Source organism: Schistocerca cancellata, chromosome 8 (genome assembly GCF_023864275.1).
Source record: "Schistocerca cancellata isolate TAMUIC-IGC-003103 chromosome 8, iqSchCanc2.1, whole genome shotgun sequence".
Taxonomy (NCBI): Eukaryota; Metazoa; Arthropoda; class Insecta; order Orthoptera; family Acrididae; genus Schistocerca; species Schistocerca cancellata.
Window position 1 is genome coordinate 326,132,268 of NC_064633.1, and position 24,599 is coordinate 326,156,866.

General features: G+C 44.8%; 1 protein-coding gene across 1 annotated transcript in view; it reads left to right on the forward strand.

Annotated features, from left to right (window-relative positions):
• The window catches only part of LOC126095169 (nose resistant to fluoxetine protein 6-like), a 435,403-nt gene that overhangs the window by 305,657 nt on the left and 105,147 nt on the right, over window positions 1-24,599 (forward strand). Inside the window, exons 7-8 of the mRNA XM_049909897.1 lie at window positions 6,286-6,618; window positions 14,064-14,257. Coding sequence (XP_049765854.1) covers window positions 6,286-6,618; window positions 14,064-14,257 — 527 coding nt within the window. The remainder of the gene's footprint in view (window positions 1-6,285; window positions 6,619-14,063; window positions 14,258-24,599) is intronic.

Sequence of the window (24,599 nt, forward strand, 5' to 3'; positions counted from 1 at the left end):
TGCTCAACACGTGGGGCGTGAGGTCTCCACAGTACATCGATGTTGTCGCCAGTGGTCGGCGGAAGGTGCACGTGCCCGTCGACCTGGGACCGGACCGCAGCGACGCACGGATGCACGCCAAGACCGTAGGATCCTACGCAGTGCCGTAGGGGACCGCACCGCCACTTCCCAGCAAATTAGGGGCACTGTTGCTCCTGGGGTATCGGCGAGGACCATTCGCAACCGTCTCCATGAAGTTGGGCTACGGTCCCGCACACCGTTAGGCCGTCTTCCGCTCACGCCCCAACATCGTGCAGTCCGCCTCCAGTGGTGTCGCGACAGGCGTGAATGGAGGGACGAATGGAGACGTGTCGTCTTCAGCGATGAGAGTCGCTTCTGCCTTGGTGCCAATGATGGTCGTATGCGTGTTTGGCGCCGTGCAGGTGAGCGCCACAATCAGGACTGCATACGACCGAGGCACACAGGGCCAACACCCGGCATCATGGTGTGGGGAGCGATCTCCTACACTGGCCGTACACCACAGGTGATCGTCGAGGGGACACTGAATAGTGCACGGTACATCCAAACCGTCATCGAACCCATCGTTCTACCATTCCTAGACCGGCAAGGGAACTTGCTGTTCCAACAGGACAATGCACGTCCGCATGTATCCCGTGCCACCCAACGTGTTCTAGAAGGTGTAAGTCAACTATCCTGGCCAGCAAGATCTCCGGATCTGTCCCCAATTGAGCATGTTTGGGACTGGATGAAGCGTCGTCTCACGCGGTCTACACGTCCAGCACGAACGCTGGTCCAACTGAGGCGCCAGGTGGAAATGGTATGGCAAGCCGATCGACAGGACTACATCCAGCATCTCTACGATCGTCTCCATGGGAGAATAGCAGCCTGCATTGCTGCGAAAGGTGGATATACACCGTACTAGTGCCGACATTGTGCATGCTCTGTTGCCTGTGTCTATGTGCCTGTGGTTCTGTCAGTGTGATCATGTGATGTATCTGACCCCAGGAATGTGTCAATAAAGTTTCCCCTTCCTGGGACAATGAATTCACGGTGTTCTTATTTCAATTTCCAGGAGTGTATAAGTACAGCTTGGGCGATTTTTCAGGAAATTGTTTCTACTAATAGGCAACTGTAATAACTTGGCGTGCAGTTAATGGCTGCTAGGTAAGGGTAAGCAGCAGACCACAAGCAGCATTCTCATATTCAGGTCTTAGTTTACTGGCATCCATGAACCCACGATATGCAATAGCAAGCGGCCAGAAGGCTTCATCTGTATACTTACGTAAAACTGCTTACACAATTAACAAGGAAAGATTTCTAAATTTCAAGACTTACAAAAACCCACAATAATATGGCCGTTATGGGCTGTACCACAATACCAATTGAACAAGCAGAATAGTAATTAAAACTCACCTATTCTCTCGGGAATAGTACAATTTAGGTTGGGGATAGACTTTGACCTGTTGTGCTAGAGCGCCTTGCCGCCAGGCACACAATAACTCCACGTCATTCAGCGACCGCAAGATTCATGTAGAAGGTCAAAGTTTTAATTCATTGCGATTTTTCTTCAGGTTGTCCCTCATAAACTTACACTGATGAGTCAGAACATTATGACCATCTGCTTAATAGCTTGTTTGTCCATATTTGAACGACACATGTCACTGATTTTGCATATCGGAGATCCGACAGTTTGTCGGTAGGTTTATGCAGGTATGTGGCGTTAGATGTCTACGCACAGAACATGTAGTTCACGTAAATAACGGGACGCTGTTCTGCGTAGGCGGCGATGGCGTCCGACAGCGACCCAGATGAAGTTCATAGGCGAATTTGGTCGCCGAGACATCAACGTGAGTTCATTATAATGGTCCTCAAACAAATGTAGCACAGTTCTGGATCCGAGACATGTACAGTTATGCTACTGAAGGATGACATCGCCGTGGAAGACATCAAGCGTTAAGAGATGAAGATGGTTCACAGCTATCAGCGTGTCTTCAATTACTACCACAGGTCCCATGCAAGCACAGGAAAATGTCCCCCATAGCATAATACTGCTCCCACCAACCTTCATCCGTGGCGCGTTGCAGGTTTCGAGCCACCTTCACCTCAAGGACGGCGTTTGTGGATACGACCAGCGATCTAATGTAGCAAAAATCTAATTCAGTCAAAGATCCGTCACGTTTCCAATGATCGACAGTCGAATCCCGATGGCCCCATAGCCACTGCAATTATAATTGACGATGTCTTTGGGTCAACATGTGAGCACGTAGGGGTGGTCTGCTGTGGAGCTCCATGTTCAACAATGTACGATTAACTACTTGCTCCGAAACACTTGTGCGTGCACCAGCATTGTCCTCTTTCGGCAGAGGTGCCACCGATCACCGTCTATCCTACTTTACAGAGCACGCAAGCAAGAGTCGTGGACGTCCAACCATTTAGCGCCTAGTGGTAGTTTTACTGTCCTTCGACGTGTTTCTGTAGATGCTCACGACAATAGCACGTGAACATTCGACCAGCTTCGCCGTTTCCGAGATAGTCGTTCACAGGCCCTGCGCAATAATAATCTGCCCTCTGTCAGGGTCGCTTATCTCAATGGATATCCCCATTTGCAGCCCATATCTTCGCTAGGATGATCCATCATCCGTGTCAGCTCCGCTTACATACTTTTGTTACCGCGTCACGCGCCCGCAACGTCACCAGAGGGCATCCAACGTCGCAGTGGGCAGCGGTCATCAGTGTACTTCCAGAAACAAGGCCTGGCAGGCACAAACAGCGTATGAGACTCAGACACTGCCACGTTTCTTACATACAACTCTGCATGCAGTCCAAAACACGCACCTGAGGCAACAGGCTTACGGCTTCTCCAACTAAGAGCACAACGCTCCGTGGCCACTTCCTTGACGCCTCGGTTTTTCTTCCGATCCCTTACTGCTTCCCTTACTGCTTGGAAGCTCCCAGTCGCGCCAAAGAGGTGCACTCGTGCCAAGATGGCCTCACAACGGGCAATCGAGAGGTCGAAGCGACCCGTATGGCTCATATCTTGCAACGGGCGGGAAGCGAAGTAACATCTACGTCTAAGTTTATACGTTACAAAGCATTGTGAAGTGCATGAAAGAGGGTAAATTTCATTGTTCAGTTATTTAGGATGTTCACCATTCCATTCACGTAAGAAGTGCAGGAAAAACGGTTGCTCTATTTGCCTCGGTACATGTTGCATTTAATCGAACCTTGTCCTAATGATACCTACGGGAGCAATACTTGGAGGGTTGTAGTTCAATATATTCCTGCAGCGTCAATTAAAGATAACTGATACATTGTGAGTAGGTTTTCTCGAGATTGTTTACGTCTGTCTTCAAGAGCCTTCCAGTTCATTTTCTTCACTTTCTCTTTAGAGAGTCTCCCATGGGTCAACCGTACCTGCATTCATTCATACAGCCGGTCTGTGTATACTTTCAATATCCCCTTCTAGTTCAGCCTGATATGAGTCCCACACACTTCAGCAGTATTCCATAACAGGTCGCACGAGTTACTTGTAAACAAACATCTTTGTAGACTGATTGTATTTTCCTAGTGTTCTACCAATAAATCGAAGTCTGCCATTTTCCTTACCTATAACTGGGCCTACCTGATCATTTCTTTTCATATCCCTACAAAATGTTACACATAGGTACACTACTGGCCATTAAAATTGCTATGCCAAGACAAAATGCAGATGGTAAATGGATATTCATTGGACAAATATATTATACTAGAACTGACATGTGATTACATTTTCACGCAATTTGGGTGCATAGATCCTGAGAAATCAATACCCAGAACAACCACATCTGGCCGTAATAACAGCCTTGATACCCCTGGGCATTTAGTCAAAGAGAGCTTTGATGGCGTGTACAGGTACAGCTGCAGCTTCAACACGATACCACAGTTCATCAAGAGTAGTGACTGGCGTATTGTGACGAACCAGTTGCTCGGCCACCATTGACCAGACCTTTTCAGCTGGTGAAAGATCTAAGAATGTGCTGGCCAGGGCAGCAGTCGAACATATTCTGTTTCCAGATAGGGCCCGTACAGGACCTGCAACATGCGGTCGTGCATTATTCTGCTGAAATGTAGGGTTTCGCAGGGATCGAATAAAGGGCAGAGCCACGGGTTATAACACATATGGAATGTAACGTCCACTGTTCAAAGTACCGTCAATGCGAACAAGAGGTGATCGAGACGTGTAACCAATGGCACCCCATACCATCACGCCGGGTGATACGCCAGTATGGCGATGACGAATACACGCTTCGAATGTGCGTTCACTGCGATGTCGCCAAACACGGATGCGACCATCATGATTCTGTAAACAGAACCTGGATTCATCCGAAAAAATGACATTTTGCCATTCGTGCACCCAGGTTCGCCGTTGAGTACACCAACGCAGGCGCTCCTGTCTGTGATGCAGCGTCAAGGGTAACCGCAGCCATGGTCTCCGAGCTGATAGTCTAAACTGCTGCAAACGTCTTCGAATTGTTCGTGCTGGTGACTGTTGTCTTGCAAACGTCCCCATCTGTTGACTCAGGGATTGAGACGTGGCTGCACGATCCGTTACAGCCATGCGGATAAGATGCCTGTCATCTCGACTGCTAGTGATACGAGGCCGTTGGGATCCAGCACGGCGTTCCGTATTACCCTCCTGAACCCACCGATTCCATATTCTGCTAACAGTCATTGAATCACGAACCAACGCGAGCAGCAATGTCGCACTACGGTAAACCGCAATCGCGATAGGCTACAATCCGACCTTTATCAACGTCGGAAACGTGATGGTACGCATTTCTCCTCCTTACACGAGGCATCACAACAACGTTTCACCAGGCAACGCCTGTCAACTGCTGTTTGTGTATGAGAAATCGGTTGGAAACTTTCCTCATGTGAGCACGTTGTAGGCGTCACCACGGGCGCCAGTGTTGTGTGAATGCTCTGAAAAGCTAATCATTTGCATATCACAGCATCTTCTTCCTGTCGGTTAAATTTCGCGTCTGTAGCACTTCATCTTCGGGATGTAGCAATTTTAATGGCCAGTAGTGTATTTGTGTAAGTCGGCCAATTCTAACTGTGAATCATCGATATTATAGTCATAGGATACTACGGTTCTTTTTCTTTTTGTGAAGTGCATGGTCTTACATTGCTGTACTTTTAAGAGATGTTGCCAATCTTTGCACCACTTTGAAATCATATCACGATCTGACAACATTTGGGCAGTTCCTTCAGACAATACTTCGTTATAGATAGTTGCATCATTTGCGAAAATTCTAAGGTTATAGTTAACATTGTCCGAAAGGTTATTAATATAATTCCACGGCCTTGCCGCAGTGGTAACACCAGTTCCCGTCAGATCACCGAAGTTAAGCGCTGTCGGGATGGACTAGTACTTGGATGGGTGACCATCCGGTCTGCCAAGCGGGATGCACTCAGCCCTTGTGAGGCAAACTGAGGAGCTACTTGATTGAGAAGTAGCGGCTCCGGTCCCGGAAACTGGCATACGGCCGGGAGAGCGGTGTGCTGACCACATGCCCCTCCATATCCGCATCCAGTGACGCCTATGAGCTGAGGATGACACGACGTCCGGTCGGTTCCGTTGGGCCTTGGTGGCCTGTTCGGGAGGAGTTTAGTTTAGTTTTTTATTAATATAATACATGATAAACACGAGTCCGCACACATTTCTCTGGGACACAACCGGAGCTACTTCAACATCTGTCGACGACTCTCCACGCAAGATAACTTGTAGCGTCCTCCCTACCAAGAATTTCAATCGATTCAAATTTTCCCTTGACACCTCATACAGTCATACTATGGATAATAAGTGTAGACGTGGTACTGAGTGAAGTGCTTTTCAAAAATCGAGATATACTGGACTGCCTCGATCCATGGCTTTCAGTAAGTCATATGAGAAAAGTATCAGTTGAGTTTCACACTCTCGATGTTTTTAGAATTCATGCTGGCTGCCATGGAGCGGATCATTCTGTCAGTGATATTTCATTATGTCTGAGCTCAGAATAACAGCCTTCGTGTCAGATGCTTGCTTGTTACTCACTGACAGAGAGCTGACTGCCGCAATGTGACATTCAAAGTTTCCAACCACACAGTGTCGTGAAGCTACAAACATTTGCTTGTTTTTAATAGCCGATTGGAGGTTAATTTATGAATATCCCTACGTGCTCACATGTTGACCCAACGACATCGTCAGTTACAAATTAGAAAGAATAAAACAGACAGGTGATGGAAGTTTTTGTTCGTGTACAGATGATGTACGACTGGACGCGCATTCCGATTGCGAACGGCGGCAACCTGGCGGTGAACACGTTCTTCGTGGCCAGCGGCCTGCTGCTGAGCTTCACCTTCCTGAGGGAGCGCGCCCGCGGCCGGCCCTTCGGCCTGCTCGGCTTCTACCTGCACCGCTACCTGCGCCTGACGCCGCCCTACGCCGCCGTGATGTGGCTCTACGCGACGGTGCTGCCCCGCCTAGCCGCTGGTCCGCTGTGGCCTGAGGTGGCGGGGTCCGCCAGCTACCACTGCTCGCGCTGCTGGTGGCGCAACTTGCTCTACGTCAACAACTACCAGGGTATTCAGGAGAAGGTAAGGCCTTCGTAGCTCGTTTTATGCGTGAGCGCGATGCTTTTTCACAATCTAACACGATTCTGAATACTGCAAAGCCTAGCCAGATTCCGATATGGAATCGTGTCAGAAGATAAAATCTCCCCAGAAAAATGTTTTGCAGCACCTCCATGTATGATAGGTTGTACGAACTTAAACTGAGCTAGCTGTATGAATGAAAGGATAAGCGTCACGATAGTGTAAAGAGACGGCACAAATGCGAGCAGGGCTCGCGCTCTGAGTATTCCGTACAAATTTAATTATACAGAGGGGTCCAAAAAAATCTATCCACGGTTTAAAAGTCAATAACTGCAAACTAACTGACGGAGTTGTCTCATCTTTGGTAATGTAATAGTTTGTAGTTCCGGAAATCGCCACACAATTGTTGTATTGCATTGTTTTGATTTGTCAGGTGACAGTCGCCACATAGTCAGTGGTTTGTTCTTAGTTGCATCTAGTTACTCGAGTAAACATGGCTGGCAGAAGGTTCAAAAAATGGCTCTGAGCGATATGGGACTTAACATCTGAGGTCATCAGTCCCCTAGAGTGTAGAACTACTTAAACCTAACTAACCTAAGGACATCACACACACCCATGTCCGAGGCAGGATTCGAACCCGTCGCGGTCGCGCGGTTCCAGACTGAAGCGCCTAGAACCGCTCGGCCACACCGGCGGGCGCTGGAGCCAGGCTTACATTCTATGAGCTTCAGAAGCTTCAGACATCAATTTTACCTGCCATCCGAGACTTGTGTGGAGACGGAAGAGTTTACCTACAACAAGATGGTGCCACAGCCCACTACCAAAATCGTGTTAGGGCGTATCTCAACAAAAATCTACCAGAAAGATGGATAGCCCGTAGAGGTGCTGTGGAGTATCCACCACGTTCCCCAGACCTAACTCCTCTGGACTTTTACCTGTGGGGAACACTAAAGGACGTCGTTTATTGACAAAATGCACGCACATTGGATGAACTTCGAGAATCCGTCGTACATTCATGTGCAAATATCCAACTGAACATGCTGCAGCCAGTAGTTCGTGCCGCAGTTCGGCGGCACCGTTTGTGTGTGGATGTTAATGGTGACCATTTCGAACACCTACAGTGATATCTTTAAGTTGGACTTTCACCAAAAATGAGACAACTCCGTCAATTAGTTCGCAAGTTATGGACTTTTAAACAGTGGATACATTTTTTTGGACCCCTCTGTATATATAAACAGTTCGCCTATAGGTCTTGATGAATGAGTTTATTGGTATAAAAATTTGTTACATAAATGGCCGTATATTTTGATTACATGGCTTTAGAGGCTTAACTTCTTTTATTCCAGGACGGGACCACAGATCTTAGCATTTGATGTAAATTTCATAGTGGTACTTCTTTCCAGCCTTGAAAAACAGTGGTCTCAACAGATGAACAGACAGTAGGACAACAAATGTCAAGGAAAAAAGTTATGTGATATAATTACAACTTAACAATTTGCTGATCTTTTTCCTTTACTTGTCCTGCGAAACCTTACCTTTCATCAGTCTAGATCAAAGAAAAGTACTCTACAGGTTTTGAAGAGTGAGTTTACGAATATCAAAATAAGTGACATAAATGACCGTATTTTTTTATTGCATTGACTGAGAAACTTAAACAGTTTACACAGCCAATGGCCCTTAGAGCTTAATAGGTGAGATGAATTTCAGCTTGATACCTTTATCTATTCCTTAAAAAAGTGGTCTTAACAGACGGGCAGACAGAGCGACAAAGAATTGATCCCGTAACGGTTGCGATTTTAGCTATTGAGATAAGGAAACCTGAAAAACAAAAGAAAGATCGAATACAGCTTTCTCACACCCCAATCTTTTGATAGAGAGCCGCTCAATAACCGTAAGCAAATCATCCAGACAGACAGAGAGGCGAAACTAGCTTGAACAGATGCAGAGTGGTTACTGGATTATTAATTCATACCTCAAATTTTTTCGCAATGTTTCTGGCAGCATCTCAGTTAAGCAGAGAGACTCTCCGTGCTCAAAGCTTCTTACCCACTCTATGAAATATACAAAATAAAAGCACTTTCATCGTAGTAAGACAAAGAAAGACGTGTGGTAATGGAAATAAGAATTTTAAAAATTCGGATGGGTGTTGTTCTGTGGCTGAGTTCCCGATACAAAATATTACCGTTTAACTTCACATTATCTATTTTGTCCTACAGGCTGAAAAAAAAACTACATGGTTACGAACTCAATAACTGTTGAGATACAGTAATCAGAAGAAGTGGTTGACGACTTAAGCTAACCCCTTAGTAACACTATAAAAAAATCCTCAGCTACCTATCAGACCAAGCAAGGCTCGTAGCATCTCATACTTCATGCCCGGACCGCACGCTTTCGAAACAAACATAAGTAAATCTACATGCCATGAAGTGACGTGAGTTTGAAAATAAATCGAAATCAAATCATTGTTAAATTAGCTTACTATGTGCTAACGAAGGATCTTGCGCTGTGTCAACGCATTACAATCTTATCGAGTTTCTTGTCACATCATTCTACAATCCGTCTGTGATATTTCGTAAGACATGGTCTCTCCTTCCATCTTTTGGAAGGAAGGAAGAAGAGAACATATTTTCCGAAAGGTCATGGGTGTGTTTTAGATTGGCACAGCAAGAAACTCAAGAATGTGTGGGAAATGTGGCTTGGGTATAAATGTGTATAAGTGCCGTTTGCCAGTATCAAAATATCTGAGCTAGATGCAAGCAGAATACTTCTATGAAGCACCACATGAAGCTAACTCCATCTCTTTCCTGGAGTCCACCCCATGCACCGACTCATGAAAAGGAGCCGGCTTAGGTGTTCTATTCAATTTTGTTTGCCCCAGTAGCGGCAGTCCATCGTCGTCATGTCTCAAGAGCAAAGTATTTGCCGACTTCCATGTATACTATGAGCCATGGAAACACATCTATTAATGCCACGACAATCGATCTCAGTGGTGATACGGAAGATGATGATATATTTATATGTGCAGCAGACCAGCAAACAATAGTCTCTTGCGTGATATAAAAGCTGATGAAAGGCTCTACAATATATAACCTACTTTCATTGTTGTTCAAAAGTGCACACCTGTGAAATGATAATCTGTTGCTGGATAACATTTAATAGTATGCTGCTCCATTGTCTGCACTATGTTTGAATCTTTCTGGCATCCGGTTCACACGTTAGTCGAGACTTTCATAATCAAGGAAGTCCCACTTTCATTCACAATACTGAAACATTAATTTCCGAGTAAATAGTATTTACTCAGATTTTAACACAACAGCAAATGTATGAGGACTGTTTCTGTGATCGAACACTACAACCAGTCCATGTGGTTCGCATTTGTGCAAGCAGTAGGCTATACCGTTCGATTGATTCCTGCTTGCAGATAGGAGATATTCAGGAAGTGCAAGCAATGATCTCGTGCATTATCTTCTTGAAAGACAAACCCGTCGCCATAATGGACAGTATGTTGGAGGTTGCTGCTTAATGCGGGATAGGCCTCAAATTACTCTCGAAAGAGATGAGTGGCATCCAGCACCTTCACATGAGACTGTTCCAAAAACCTGCTGCCGAAACCATGGGACTGCATGCCTGATAAGTCGATTAATACCTGGCTTCCTCCACACTCTTCTGCGATGATCATCAGGCGTCAGATAAATCCTGCAGTCGTCAGACAAGGAAATCGACGCCATTCATTCTAGGTACATTCCAGGTGTTGTCTTCCTCGTCTTCGTCACACACCATGGTACTGGAGTGACTGCACTGTCGTTCTTAATGTTGCGTTGCAAATAATAAAGTGTAATGTGTATGAGACGAAAAACATACTTCATTCATTTGTAATTAGACTAACGCAAAGTAATAATTATCAACAAAATTCAGGGTTTTATGTCGTACGATAACGGTCCGATTTTCGATTCTCGTACCGTATCGTATTATAAAAAACTATTACTAATGGGATCAAAATCTCGCCTACGGTTGCGATGACTTTCTTCTGGGTCTATTTTTATGTTAACTGCCTTTGGCTGCTGGAGCCTTCGAATTATATAATTACAAGATACCTTAACGACACAGCCAGCATTTCCACTGTAGATCGGATGTATCCATAGCTGCAGATGTACTTTGTAGTCTGCATTTGTACAACTCTGATTAATCTTCTTAATTTTTTAATGGATGTCTTTGTGACTACTACTACTACTCACAATTAATAAAATGTTCCGGCTCTTATGCAGTGGTCGAATGGATTTCACATTTAAAACCAACGTTTTGTTCCCAGAAATAATTCAAAAACCAAGATCGCTTAAATACTGTTTACTGGATAGCCGGTTTCAACACATTAAAGGTGCCATCATCAGTGTGCTGAAACCGGTTATTCAGTAAGCAGTATTTCAGCGATCTTGGCTTTCGAATTATTTCTACGACAGAGTGATCGCCCCACTACGCACTATGTGTTCACTGACAAAAAGTTTCGTTCCCATTTGCGGTGGACATTTCAAGGGGGATCGCAGCTACTTCGAGTGTCCGATTCGCACACTGGCTCGCTACTGACTGCAACAAAATTCCGTTTACGAGTGTACCCGCACAGTGGAATGATGACGTCACATGATTTGCCCAACCGAGGGCAATTGCTCGTTGTCGAGTTCCATCGTCCGCTGTTGCTGCCACCCGAAAGTGAAAGACTAGTATACATCTTCTTCAGCACCAGGATCCAAATGTCATTCAGTTTCACGCCTTCCTCCTTCCTATTGAACTGTTATAGGTCTCAAGTACTGGCAGCCACAAGGGGAAACCATGAAAGGCTATACAGAGAGGCCACAGAGATTGTAAAACACCCCAGTAATTTTAATAGTGTAAAGAAGCGCGCTTCCACCGCTCATCACGAATTGAAGTGTTGACGCCCTTAGAATGTAGAAAACGAATTACTGTATGATACACCACTTTTTTATGAGTTGATAATTAAGACTGTCTATACAAGGGCGATGTTCTTAAGGACTATATTATTGAAATGGAAGAGGATGTAGATGAAGATGAAATGGGAGATACGATACTGCGTGAAGAGTTTGACAGAACACTGAAAGATCTGAGTCGAAACAAGACCCCGGGAGTAGACAACATTCCATTAGAACTACTGACGGCCTGACATGACAAAACTCTACCATCTGGTGAGCAAGATGTATGTGACAGGCGAAATACCGTCAGATTTCAAGAAGAATATAATAATTCAAATCCCAAAGAAATCAGGTGTTGACAGATGTGAAAATTACCGAACTAACAGTTTAATAAGTCAGATTTCAAGAAGAATATAATAATTCCAATCCCAAAGAAAGCAGGTGTTGACAGATGTGAAAATTACCGAACTAACAGTTTAATAAGTCACAGCTGCAAAATACTAACGCGAATTCTTTACAGACGAATGGAAAAACTGATCGAACCCGGCCTCGGGGAAGATCAGTTTGGATTCCATAGAAATGTTGGAACGCGGGAGGCAATACTGACCCTACGGCTTATCGTAGAAAATACATTAAGGAAAGGCAAACCTAGGTTTCTACCATTTGTAGACTCAGAGAAAGTTTTTGACAATGTTGACTGATATACTCCCTTTCAAATTCTGAAGGTGGCAGGGGTAAAATACAGGGAGCGAAAGACTATTTACAATTTGTATAGAAACCAGATGGCAGTTACAAAAGTCGAGGGGCATGAAAGGGAAGCAGTGGTTGGGAAGGGAGTGAGACAGGGTTGTAGCCTCTCCCCGATGTTATTCAATCTGTGTATTGAGCAAGCAGTAAAGGAAACAAAAGCAAAATTCGAAGTAGGTATTAAAATCCATGGATAAGAAATAAAAACTTTGAGGTTCGCCGATGACATTGTAATTCTGTCAGAGACAGCAAAGGACTTGGAAGAGCAGTTGAACGGAATGACAGTGTCTTGAAAGGAGGATATAAGATGATAATGGAATGTAGTCGAATTAAGTCGGGTGATGCTAAGGGAATTAGATTAGGAAATGAGACACTTAAAGTAGTAAAGGTGTTTTGCTATTTGGGGAGCAAAATAACTGATGATGGTCGAAGTAGAGAGGATATAAAATGTAGACTGGCAACGACAAGGAAAGCGTTTCTGAAGAAGAGAAATTTGTTAACATCGAGTATAGATTTAAGTGTCAGGAAGTCGTTTCTGAAAGTATTTGTATGGAGTGCAGCCATGTATGGAAGTGAAACATGGACGATAAATAGTTTGGACAAGAAGAGAATAGAAGCTTTCGAAATGTGGTGCTACAGAAGAATGCTGAAGATTAGATGGGTAGATCACATAAATAATGAGGAGGTATTGAATAGAATTTGGGAGAAGAGGAGCTTGTGGCACAACTTGACAAGAAGAAGGGACCGGTTTGTAGGACTTGTTCTGAGGCATCAAAGGATCACAATTTTAGCATTGGAGGACAGCGTGGAGGGTAAAAATCGTAGAGGGAGACGAAGAGATGAATACACTAAGCAGATTAAGAAGGATGTGGGCTGCAGTAGGTACTGGGAGATGAAGAAGCTTGCACAAGATAGAGTTGCATGGAGAGCTGCATCAAACCAGTCTCAGGACTGAAGACCACAACAACAACAATTAAGACTGTATGACTACCTTCGTTAAGTTTCAGAGGGAATGAGAACTGATGGTTTTATCGAGTTGGTCAAACAAATGAAAGGTGGACCACAAGTCTAAGCTGCTATCCTGCAATGAACATGTGCCCACATGGCAAGTGCAGTGCTGTAACGCAAGCAAGGTTAGTTAGGTTTAAGTAGTCCTAAGTTCTAGAGGACTGATGACCTCAGATGTTAAGTCCCACAGTGCTCAGAGCCATTTGAACCATTTGACTCAAGTACTGGCAGCCACAAGGGGATACCATGAAAGGCTATACAGAGAGGCCACAGAGATTGTACAACAAAGTACGCTTCCACCGCTCATCACGAATTGTAGTGTTGACGCCCTTACAATGTAGAAAACGAATTACTGTACGATACACCACATTTTTTCTGAGTTGATAATTAAGACTGTATGACTATCTTCGTAAAGTTTCAGAGGGAATGAGAACTGATGGTTTTATCGAGATGGTCAAAGAAATGAAAGGTGGACCACGAGTCTAAGCTGCTACCCCACAATGAACAAGTGCCCACGTCGCGAATGCAGTGCTGTAACGCAAGCGCCGCTCTTCTGCGCAGTAGCCGGCCGCTGTGGCCGAGCGGTTCTAGGCGCTTCAGTCTGGAACCGCGAGACCGCTACGGTCGCTGGTTCGAATCCTGCCTCGGGCATGGATGTGTGTGATGTCCTTAGATTAGTTAGGTTTAAGTAGTTCTAAGTTCTATAGGACTGATGACCTCAGATGTTGTGTCCCATAGTGCTCGGAGCCATTTGAACCATTTTCTGCGCAGTGTATGGCGCAGACGTGGTACCTGGCGGCGGACATGCAGCTCTACTGGGCGTCTCCGCTGCTGCTGTGGCCCATGTTCCGGTGGCCGCGGCTGGGCCGCGCCCTTCTCCTCACGGCTGTCTTCGGAGCCACCGCCGCCATGTTCTCCGTCACCTTTGCCCACAATCTGCCCTGGGCCGACGTCCACGGCCTTGCGTGAGTCTTTCTTCCATCTACAAAGGGCGAATAAAACGTTTCCGTTCAAAGGCAGTACAGTCCAGAATCAGCATGCCATCAGGCAAAATCACCGTCAGCATGCAGGCAATCATCCCATTGATGCGCCACGTTGATGATACCCATGTAATAAAACATCGTATTCTGCTACCAGAAGAAGTTCCTAACTGGCTGCTGCACATTCTCATACGAGAGGTATCATTGAGCATTCAAGCTCTTTTCTAAGAGACATAAAGCGTGATAAAGGCATAAGGAGGGATCAGGACTATAGGGCGGGTGCTCATGTGTCTCCCACTTTGATGAGAGTGGCCTCCCAGATCGACCAAAATCTTTTGTCGAATCGCGACCAGCATGGACCTTGGCGCACCATTCTGCTACGGTGGTTCTCAACAGACATGCTGCCCCATACACATTCTTCATTCTCCAGTAGATGACTACCAGTATTTATCCTTCCGAAGCCAAGAAAATAAAAACAGCACGTTGGTCGTGTTTGGAGGCATGTTATAATAACATCTCTATGGTTCACATTTCTGCATTTACCCTTCGTACGTCTGAAAGGCAAAAATGCCACACACGGCGCATTATAATCCATAAACTGACATGATTGGCTGCAAGTGGTCTCAAAGTGGCTGAGCATCCAGAGTACCCACATTGATTCCTGGGGTTATTTCAAGAAGAGTTGCTTGTTTGCTAGTACTGAAACTCTATGCAAACACCGTTGCCTTCCGTCGTTATGTGAAGGCCGTCAGCCACTGCAATTGCCCTTGGTGAGAGGAAACGTGTGAAATTTGGCATTCTCGGCACACTCTTGGAGTCGCGCTATATTGCATATACACTGCAACAGTTCCCTCAAATGGAAACTTTTTAGTCGTCCCGTATATCATAGTTATGATTTTTATTGCTCTGGTAATCAGTATAGTAACAGATTTGTCATATCAACTGTTCTCGGTGCACTTGTCACGTTAACCCTCAACGAAAGTCCGATGTTTCCACAGTACTTACCAGTGCTGTAGTTGTCAGGAAAGCAGCTGGCTGTCAGAAAGCTAAGAGAATCACACGCATGTGACAAATGTAGCAGTCCCCACGGTGACCAGAGATTATTCTGGCGCCAGCGACTTTTTTTTGTCACGAGATATAATGCAGAACAAACTCTCCCTAGATTAAATCGTATCATACTTACCGTAGGATGCTTAACAGATAGGAGTTCAGGGAGTGAAAGAGTGCAATTCATTTACGTTATTTATGTAAACACATCTGATTTACAACTTACTAGCTGTTATCAATACCTGCGCTCACTTATCAGTGCTTTTGTTGTGATGAATGATAGTGAGGAGGTATACTATTGTAAGCGGAATAACAGTTGTCTGCCACCTCCCTTCAGTGCTTTGGAAGGGGTGTGGGCAGGAGTGTGCATCTCTCCATCGTACTATTGAAGCAGTTATACATTATGCAACGTATACCTTTTGCAACAACATATAAATATTCACCATCTTTCGTAGACTATGTTCTTTCTCAGGGTTCAAGCTGTCTCTGTACCAAATTTCATCAAATCCAGTTCAGCAGTTTAGGCAGAAAAACAGAACATATTTCCTTTGCATTTATAATGGATACTGCACCTCACTAATCTTCTGTACATATTATAAATTGAAGTCCCTGCCAAGTGTTTCTGTTTGTTGTGAAGGCTAATCTCAGGAACTATTGTAGGAATTTTGATACGGTTTTCACTAACGGATAGAGAGGATCACGTGGAGGCTTTGTGTAGGTATATTACTTGTTGTTAATAGTTATGATGAGTGTCTAATACATGTTTCTTTATATTTTTGATATTTAATGGCGTTTGGAGTTTTATCTCGTGGCAGTGGTGGAAGCTATGGGTTTGTCAGCTATAGATAACGTGGTATCTGGTGGGGAAAATCAATAAACATCTGCCGCAATAGAGAGCAGTAAAGCTTGTCCAGAGTCTATAGATATTATGAATCGAAGACTCCGGCTGCGATTTTCTGTCTGTATGTGAAAGCTTATCTCAGGAACTACTGTAGGTTATTTTTTATAATTTTTACTAACAGAAAGACTGATTCACGAGGAAGGTTTTAGTACATGACTACATATTATAAACACGTCCCCTATCCATAGACACTTAATGTTATCCGTGCAGAGTTGCAGCAGGTTGCTAGTACTGAATAACTAAATGCAACAGACTTAATTTACTATTATCTCAACACCAACATACCAGATAACGTTACCGTTTGCAAAAACACAACCTTTCCATATGCTGTAGTGTTCTATATCCAACAATATTTGAAATATTATAGCAGCCCTGTTGAGTTACTGGACCTTTTGCCACCTTTTTCATTGGAAAATTGTAATAAATTCGACAGTGTGCTATGCACTCTCTCCAGTATTTAGAGAATGGTTTACCTAGGTCCTGAACCCGCGATTCCCAAGATCTCGCATTACCTATAATTTCCGATCACACCACACATTCCGAGGCAACAAATTCCCTAACAGTTGTGTAATACGGGGTAGAGAAGCGAACACAGTAACAGCATATGAATACACACAAAGGAATATTCCAAGAAACTGCAGTCAGCACCTCGGCATGATAATTTACAAACATTATATCTAAGGAACATATGGTAAAACACTGCAAGACAAAGTAGTTTGTAATGAATGATGTATTATTAAAACTCACTTGTCGGTTGATGACCATGTGATCTTTGAAAAAGACCCCCTCATGAAAAGATTTTAACTATCAATTTCATGGATTATTTTATGGAACATCACCGAAATAATTAAATTTATAGGAGATTTGTAATAACAAAAATAAGACTAAGCAAATTTTCTTTCTGTTGCACATGTTAAGCGTACTGTAGTGACATACCATCCTCATACTCCAGCAGCTGTGGTAACGCCTATCACAGGCACCATCTCTTCCACGATTTTGTCAGAGACAGTTGTTTTTTGTTCTTCCGTTTTCTCTATTTAGCCCTTCTATTTGAGTACTCAAATCAGCTGCCTTTGGCTGCTGATCGAGATTAGTTCAACAGTTACTTGTCTTGAATGAGATTTTCACTCTGCAGCGGAGTGTGCGCTGATGTGAAACTTCCTGGCAGATAAAAACTGTGTGCCCGACAGAGACTCGAATTCGGGACCTTTTAGTTACTTGTCTTAATGAACAATAGCTAATGTGGCATCGTTGGCCAACACTAAAGCCAGAGTATGTATGGGAAAAGAAATGCTGATTACGATATATGGGGAACTCTCCTTCTGCTCTCTCATGCCAAATATACACTAAGGTGGCAGAAGTCAGGGAATACCTCTTAGCATGGGGTCGGATCTCCGTTTGCACGGCGTAGTGCAGCAACACCACGTGGTGTGGACTAGACAAGTCATCGGAAGTCCCCTCCAGAAACATTGAGCCATACTGCTTCTGTAGCCGTCCATAATTGCGAAAGTGTTGTCGGTGCACGATTTTGTGCACGAACTGACCTCTGGATTATGTCCCATTAATGTTCGATAGGATTCATGCTGGGCGATCTGGGTGGATAACCATTCGTTCGAATTGTGCAGAATGTTCTTCAAATCGATCACGAACTGTTGTGACCAGGTGACATAGCGCATTATAATCCATAAACTGACATGACTGGCAGTACGCGGTCTCAAAGTAGCTGAGCATCCAGAGTAGCCAATCCATTCCAAGTAAACACAACCCACATCATGATGGCGCCAGCACCAGCTTGCACAGTGTCTTGACGACTTGGGTCAATGGCTTCTTGGGGTCTGCGCCACATTCAAATTCTTACCAACTAAAATTGGGACTCCCATGACCGGACCACGGGGTCTCAGTCGTCTACTGTCCGACCGATATGGTCACGAGCATAGGAAAGGCGCTGCAGGCGATGTCATCTCTCGTCATCTCTTGTCATTGCCCATTAACACCAAATTTTGCCTCACTATCTTAACTAATACGTTCGTTGTACGTCCCACATTGATTTCTGGGGTTAATTCAAGCAGAGTTGCTTGTCTACTAGTACTGGCAACTCTATGCAAACGCCGTGGTCTTCGGTCGTTATGTGAAGGCCGTCTTCCACTGCATTGCTCTTGGTGAGAGGAAACGTCTGAAATTTGGTATTCTCGACACACTCTTGACACTGTGGATCTTGGAATACTGAATTCCCAAACGAATTCTGAAATGGAATGTCCCACATGCCTAGCTACAACTACCATTCCTCTTTCACAGTCAATTAATTCCCGTCGTTAGGCCATAGTCTGGTCGGAAACCTTTTCACATTAATGATGACAAATGACAGCTGCGACGATGCAGTACCCTTCTATATCCTGTGTACGCAATAATACTGCCCTCTGTATATGTGCATATCGGTATCCCAAGACTTTTTGTCACATCAGTGTAGTCCGCCCCCGGTAGCTGAGTGGTCAGCGCGACAGAATGTCAATCCTAAGGGCCCGGGTTCGATTCCCGTCTGGGTTGGAGATTTTCTCCACTCAGGGACTGGGTGTTGTGTTGTCCTAATGATCATCAATACATCCCCATCGACGCGCAAGTCGCCGAAGTGGAGTCAGATCGAAAGAATTGCACCCGGAGAACGGTCTACCCGACGGAAGGCCCTGAACACACGACCTCAGTGTACACGCAGCTTGATATTAAAATCGAATATGCATTTGACTTGAACTGAAGTAGACACGAGTACTAAAACGTAATATAAAAATCTAATTATTCACTGTTACTGAGTCAGCCATACAGAATACGAATCTTTCACTTGTTGAGTTCACTCTGTATACATCCAAACAAATACACTCACACATGCCATTCGCGTCGACATATTTAGTCTGGGACCTATCAGTCTAGAATTAAAGTAGAAATAATACCCATTGCCCAATTTCGACCATGGTTTTTTCGAAGGTTCCCCTTGGTTGAAAGGCAAATGGCAATTCTGGGATTCTCTCCCAAATACAGCCAGTTGGGACTTACTCTACCACACTATCATCTTCCGTGTTATTTGAATGAAATGTCCCTGAGTTTATATTGGGCCATTACTTGAACAGTAAACTCTAAATAGAAAACGAAAAACCTTGAGCATTAAGTACCCGCTTCCACACACAGCTCATTGCGAATCTCGCATCTCACCTAAAAGTACTGACGCACAATCTCTTTCATGTCTTAATCACGGTGAAACATGGCGAGCTATTTTGTTTGCTATTTACATTCTATATGAAGTCAATCAAGGAATGAGTGAAGGATAATGGTGCGTATTACATGATGTAATGATCGTAGTCTCCTCTGACCCTCCACATGTTATTCGAAATATTCGATTCCGTATAAATGGTGTCCAAATTTGGACTAATTTTCTTACTTAAAGTATATATTTCTCATATGAAGATATCTCTGAACGTATTTGATTGTCTAAATCTGTTTTTCTGTTAATATATTTTTGGTATTCATGTCGATTCATTTTGTAGTATCCATCTTGTACAATGAAAATTAGTAATCACAGTTCTCAGGTTAAATGGTCTAAAAACAAATTTACAGGAAATATAATATTGTTATGCTTCAATTTTAATGAAAACAAAATTTCTGTCTTCATTTACAATTTTTATAACTTAATTATCGATAATGAGAGCATTCTTATAAAATAACAGGAGTTTAAAATTGCTCGTATTCTCAAAATTTGCAGTCTTTGTTATTAACCATCAGGCACATAAATCTTCATGTAAACAATTAGTTTTAGGAAACAATATATAAATTAAATCTGTAAAACAGTTGCAGTTCAGACAGTCGTATAACTACTAATTTGGACCACATCCTGCTTTAGGAGGTATGGAAGTTGGGATCGTAATATACACTCCTGGAAGTTGAAATAAGAACACCGTGTATTCATTGCCCCAGGAAGGGGAAACTTTATTGACACATTCCTGGGGTCAGATACATCACATGATCACACTGACAGAACCACAGGCACATAGACACAGGCAACAGAGCATGCACAATGTCGGCACTAGTACAGTGTATATCCACCTTTCGCAGCAATGCAGGCTGCTATTCTCCCATGGAGACGATCGTAGAGATGCTGGATGTAGTCCTGTGGAACCGCTTGCCATGCCATTTCCACCTGGCGCCTCAGTTGGACCAGCGTTCGTGCTGGACGTGCAGACCGCGTGAGACGACGCTTCATCCAGTCCCAAACATGCTCAATGGGGGACAGATCCGGAGATCTTGCTGGCCAGGGTAGTTGACTTACACCTTCTAGAGCACGTTGGGTGGCACGGGAAAGATGCGGACGTGCATTGTCCTGTTGGAACAGCAAGTTCCCTTGCCGGTCTAGGAATGGTAGAACGATGGGTTCGATGACGGTTTGGATGTACCGTGCACTATTCAGTGTCCCCTCGACGATCACCAGTGGTGTACGGCCAGTGTAGGAGATCGCTCCCCACACCACGATGCCGGGTGTTGGCCCTGTGTGCCTCGGTCGTATGCAGTCCTGATTGTGGCGCTCACCTGCACGGCGCCAAACACGCATACGACCATCATTGGCACCAAGGCAGAAGCGACTCTCATCGCTGAAGACGACACGTCTCCATTCGTCCCTCCATTCACGCCTGTCGCGACACCACTGGAGGCGGGCTGCACGATGTTGGGGCGTGAGCGGAAGACGGCCTAACGGTGTGCGGGACCGTAGCCCAGCTTCATGGAGACGGTTGCGAATGGTCCTCGCCGATACCCCAGGAGCAACAGTGTCCCTAATTTGCTGGGAAGTGGCGGTGCGGTCCCCGACGGCACTGCGTAGGATCCTACGGTCTTGGCGTGCATCCGTGCGTCGCTGCGGTCCGGTCCCAGGTCGACGGGCACGTGCACCTTCCGCCGACCACTGGCGACAACATCGATGTACTGTGGAGACCTCACGCCCCACGTGTTGAGCAATTCGGCGGTACGTCCACCCGGCCTCCCGCGTGCCCACTATACGCCCTCGCTCAAAGTCCGTCAACTGCACATACGGTTCACGTCCACGCTGTCGCGGCATGCTACCAGTGTTAAAGACTGCGATGGAGCTCCGTATGCCACGGCAAACTGGCTGACACTGACGGCGGCGGTGCACAAATGCTGCGCAGCTAGCGCCATTCGACGGCCAACACCGCGGTTCCTGGTGTGTCCGCTGTGCCGTGCGTGTGATCATTGCTTGTACAGCCCTCTCGCAGTGTCCGGAGCAAGTATGGTGGGTCTGACACACCGGTGTCAATGTGTTCTGTTTTCCATTTCCAGGAGTGTATAATGTAATTTTGGCGCCAGGTGCATCAGAGTAACGTCAGAAAGGTTCAGATTTGGATGAGATAGCGTTAAGAGTGGTTTTAGTAACTACTGAGATTGGTACATCATGCTGTCTAATCGACTATCTTCTTCGTCTAGCTCATGGAAGTTGCACAATGTATATACGAAAAATGTTGTAAAATGCGTGTCAAGAACATATGATAAGTAAGAAAATAGATAAAACCAAAATAATTTTTCAGTGATTTGTCATCTGAACGACTATGGATGAAATCTTCAAACAACTGGAACAAACTGAGACTGACTTTGTGAGATAAATGCTACTCATCTGCAAATAATGTGTTTCTGCCCTTACTAAATTATTTAAACATTGTTCGTACTATAAAAAAGTGAATAAAATTTAGTAATTTTTGCTTCTTTCTACACTGAAGCGCCAAGAAACTGGTAGAGGCATGCGTATTCAAATACAGAGACACGTAAACAGGCAGAATACGGCGCTGCGGTCGGCAACGCCTATATAAGACAACAAGTGTGTGACGCAGTTGTCAGATCGGTTACTGCTCTTACAACGGCAGGCTATCAAGATTTAACTGAGTTTGAATGTGGTGTTACAGTCGGCGCACAAGCTATGGGCCGCAGAATCTCCCAGGTAGCGATGAAGTGGGGGTTTTCCCGTACGACCATTTCACGAGTGTACCGCGAATATCAGGAATCTGGTAAAACATCAAATCCCCGACATCCCTGCGGCCAGAAAAAGATCTTGCAAGAACGGAATCAACGACCACAGAAAGAATCGTTCAACGTGACAGAAGTGCAACGCCTCTGCAAACTGCTGCAGATACCAATGCTGGGCCATCAACAAGTGTCAGCGTGCGAACCATTCAACAAAACATCATCGATATGGGCTTTCGGAGCCAAAGATCCACTCATGTACCCTTGCTGACTGCACGACACAAAGCTTTACGCATCGTCTGGGCCCGTCAACACATATATTGGACTGTTGATGGCTGGAAACATGTTTCCTGGTCGAACGAGTGTAGTTTCAAATTGTATCGAGCGGATTGACATGTACGGCTATGGAGACAACCTCATGAATCCATGGACTCTGCGTATCAGAAGGGGACTGTTGAAGCTGGTGGAGGCTCTGTACTTGTGTGGGGCCCGTGCAGTTGGAGTGATATGGTACCCCTGATACGTCTAGATACGACTCTGACAGGTGACACGAACGTAGGCATCCTGCCTGATCACCTGCATTCACTCTTGTTCATTCTGGCAGACTTGGGCAATTCCAGCAGAACAATGCGACACTTCACACATGCAGAATTGCTAAATAGTGGCTCCAGGAACACTCTCCTGAGTTTAAACATTTCCGCTGGCTACCAAACTCCCCAGACATGAACATTATTGAGCATATCTGGTATTTTTCCAAAGAAAATTCCGCTCTGGCTGTATGAATGATTTTTATTAAATCTGCGACCGGTTTCGCACCACTTATCGGTGCATCCTCAGGCAATGTTATTTATAACATAGTAACGTTGAACATTACCCTATAGCCACTCCCCACCACTCACGTCCAATATACCGTCATCTGGTGAAAGCGGTAGTTAAAATTTAAAAATCTTTTTTAAAATTTTTTAAAATGACGTTAGCGCTTTCCGGGTTTCGGCCAGTCAGTCAGGCGCGGCTCCTCTCAGCTTGCACTGTCATTGCCGCTCCCGTCATTTAAAAAATTTTTAAAAAAGATTTTTACATTTTAACTACCGCTTTCACCAGATGACGGTATATTGGACGCGAATGGTGGGTAGTGGCTACAGGGCAATGTTCAACTTTACTATGTTACAAATAGCACTGCCTGAGGATGCACCGATAAGTGGTGCGAAACCGGTCGCAGATTTAATAAAAGTCATTTATACGGCCAGTGCGGAATTTTCTTTCGAAAAATGTCGAAGTTTAGCTGAGGTTCCCGCCCTAAAAAACAAAATGTTACATATCTGGTATACCTTGCAACTTGCTGTTCAGCAGAGATCTCCACCCCCTCCCACTCTTACGGATTTATGGTCAGTCCTGCAGGAGAATGAGAAATACAACTGAATGAATAAAGTGTAATGCTGAAGTACACAGTTAAGACTTAAGTAATATGCACTACTTCAGATGTTAGTCGAATCCATGCCACGTCGTGTTGCGGCATTTCTGCGTGCTCGTGGGGACCCTACACGATATTAGGCAGATGTACCACTCTCTTTGTCTCTTCGTGTATGTGAACAACAGAAAAGCGAAAACATTATAGTGGTCAATGCAGTAATTATTAAAGTACATAGAATCCCAGAGACTGGACACGCTGCGCTCTTTCAAGCCTCGTAACTTCATTTTAACATGATGCTGGAAATGTCATTTTCCTAACTATTATGAATGTTGGAAGTCACAGTGACTCAGATTTGGGACGGGACGGGTATATCTGCAACGAAAAAAATACGACTCTCTGACATGATCGGTGGCTGCGGCCTCAGGCGCCTGTGTTCGTGGAAGATGGGTCGCCAGTGCGGAACCAGGGAGCCCAGCGTCTGTTGTGTATTTTAATACCTGAGCTTTCTAGCGACTAAACTACTACCTAGCCGCCACGCAAACAGCGGAAGAGCGCCGCTTTCCTGCATTTCTAAAAATGCTTTCGTATATCGCCATCGCTCGCTTTCCCAAAGCCTTGTGTACGGTTCTCTAATTTCAGGGAACTCTGATGCGAGACTAGTGATCGGAGCGAAAGCGAGCCAGTGATAAACTAGTCAGTGTCGTCTCGAAGACGAAGCTAAAGTGACTGTTTTATTAAAAAAAGTGGAAACGCGATTTTGTGATGTGATTGGGTTGGTATCGTGACGCGTTGCCTTGGCGGGATTCTGTGTGCTGTAGGAAAGAAACGTTACTGGACCGCTATGTATGTATGCATTTTTCGCTGTTGGCGGACGTATACGGTTTGGAGAAGAAATATTGTTCGGGATGGGAAGACAGTAGAAAATAAAGAGAGGGTGTTGAGAGTACGCCATGGATAGAGTT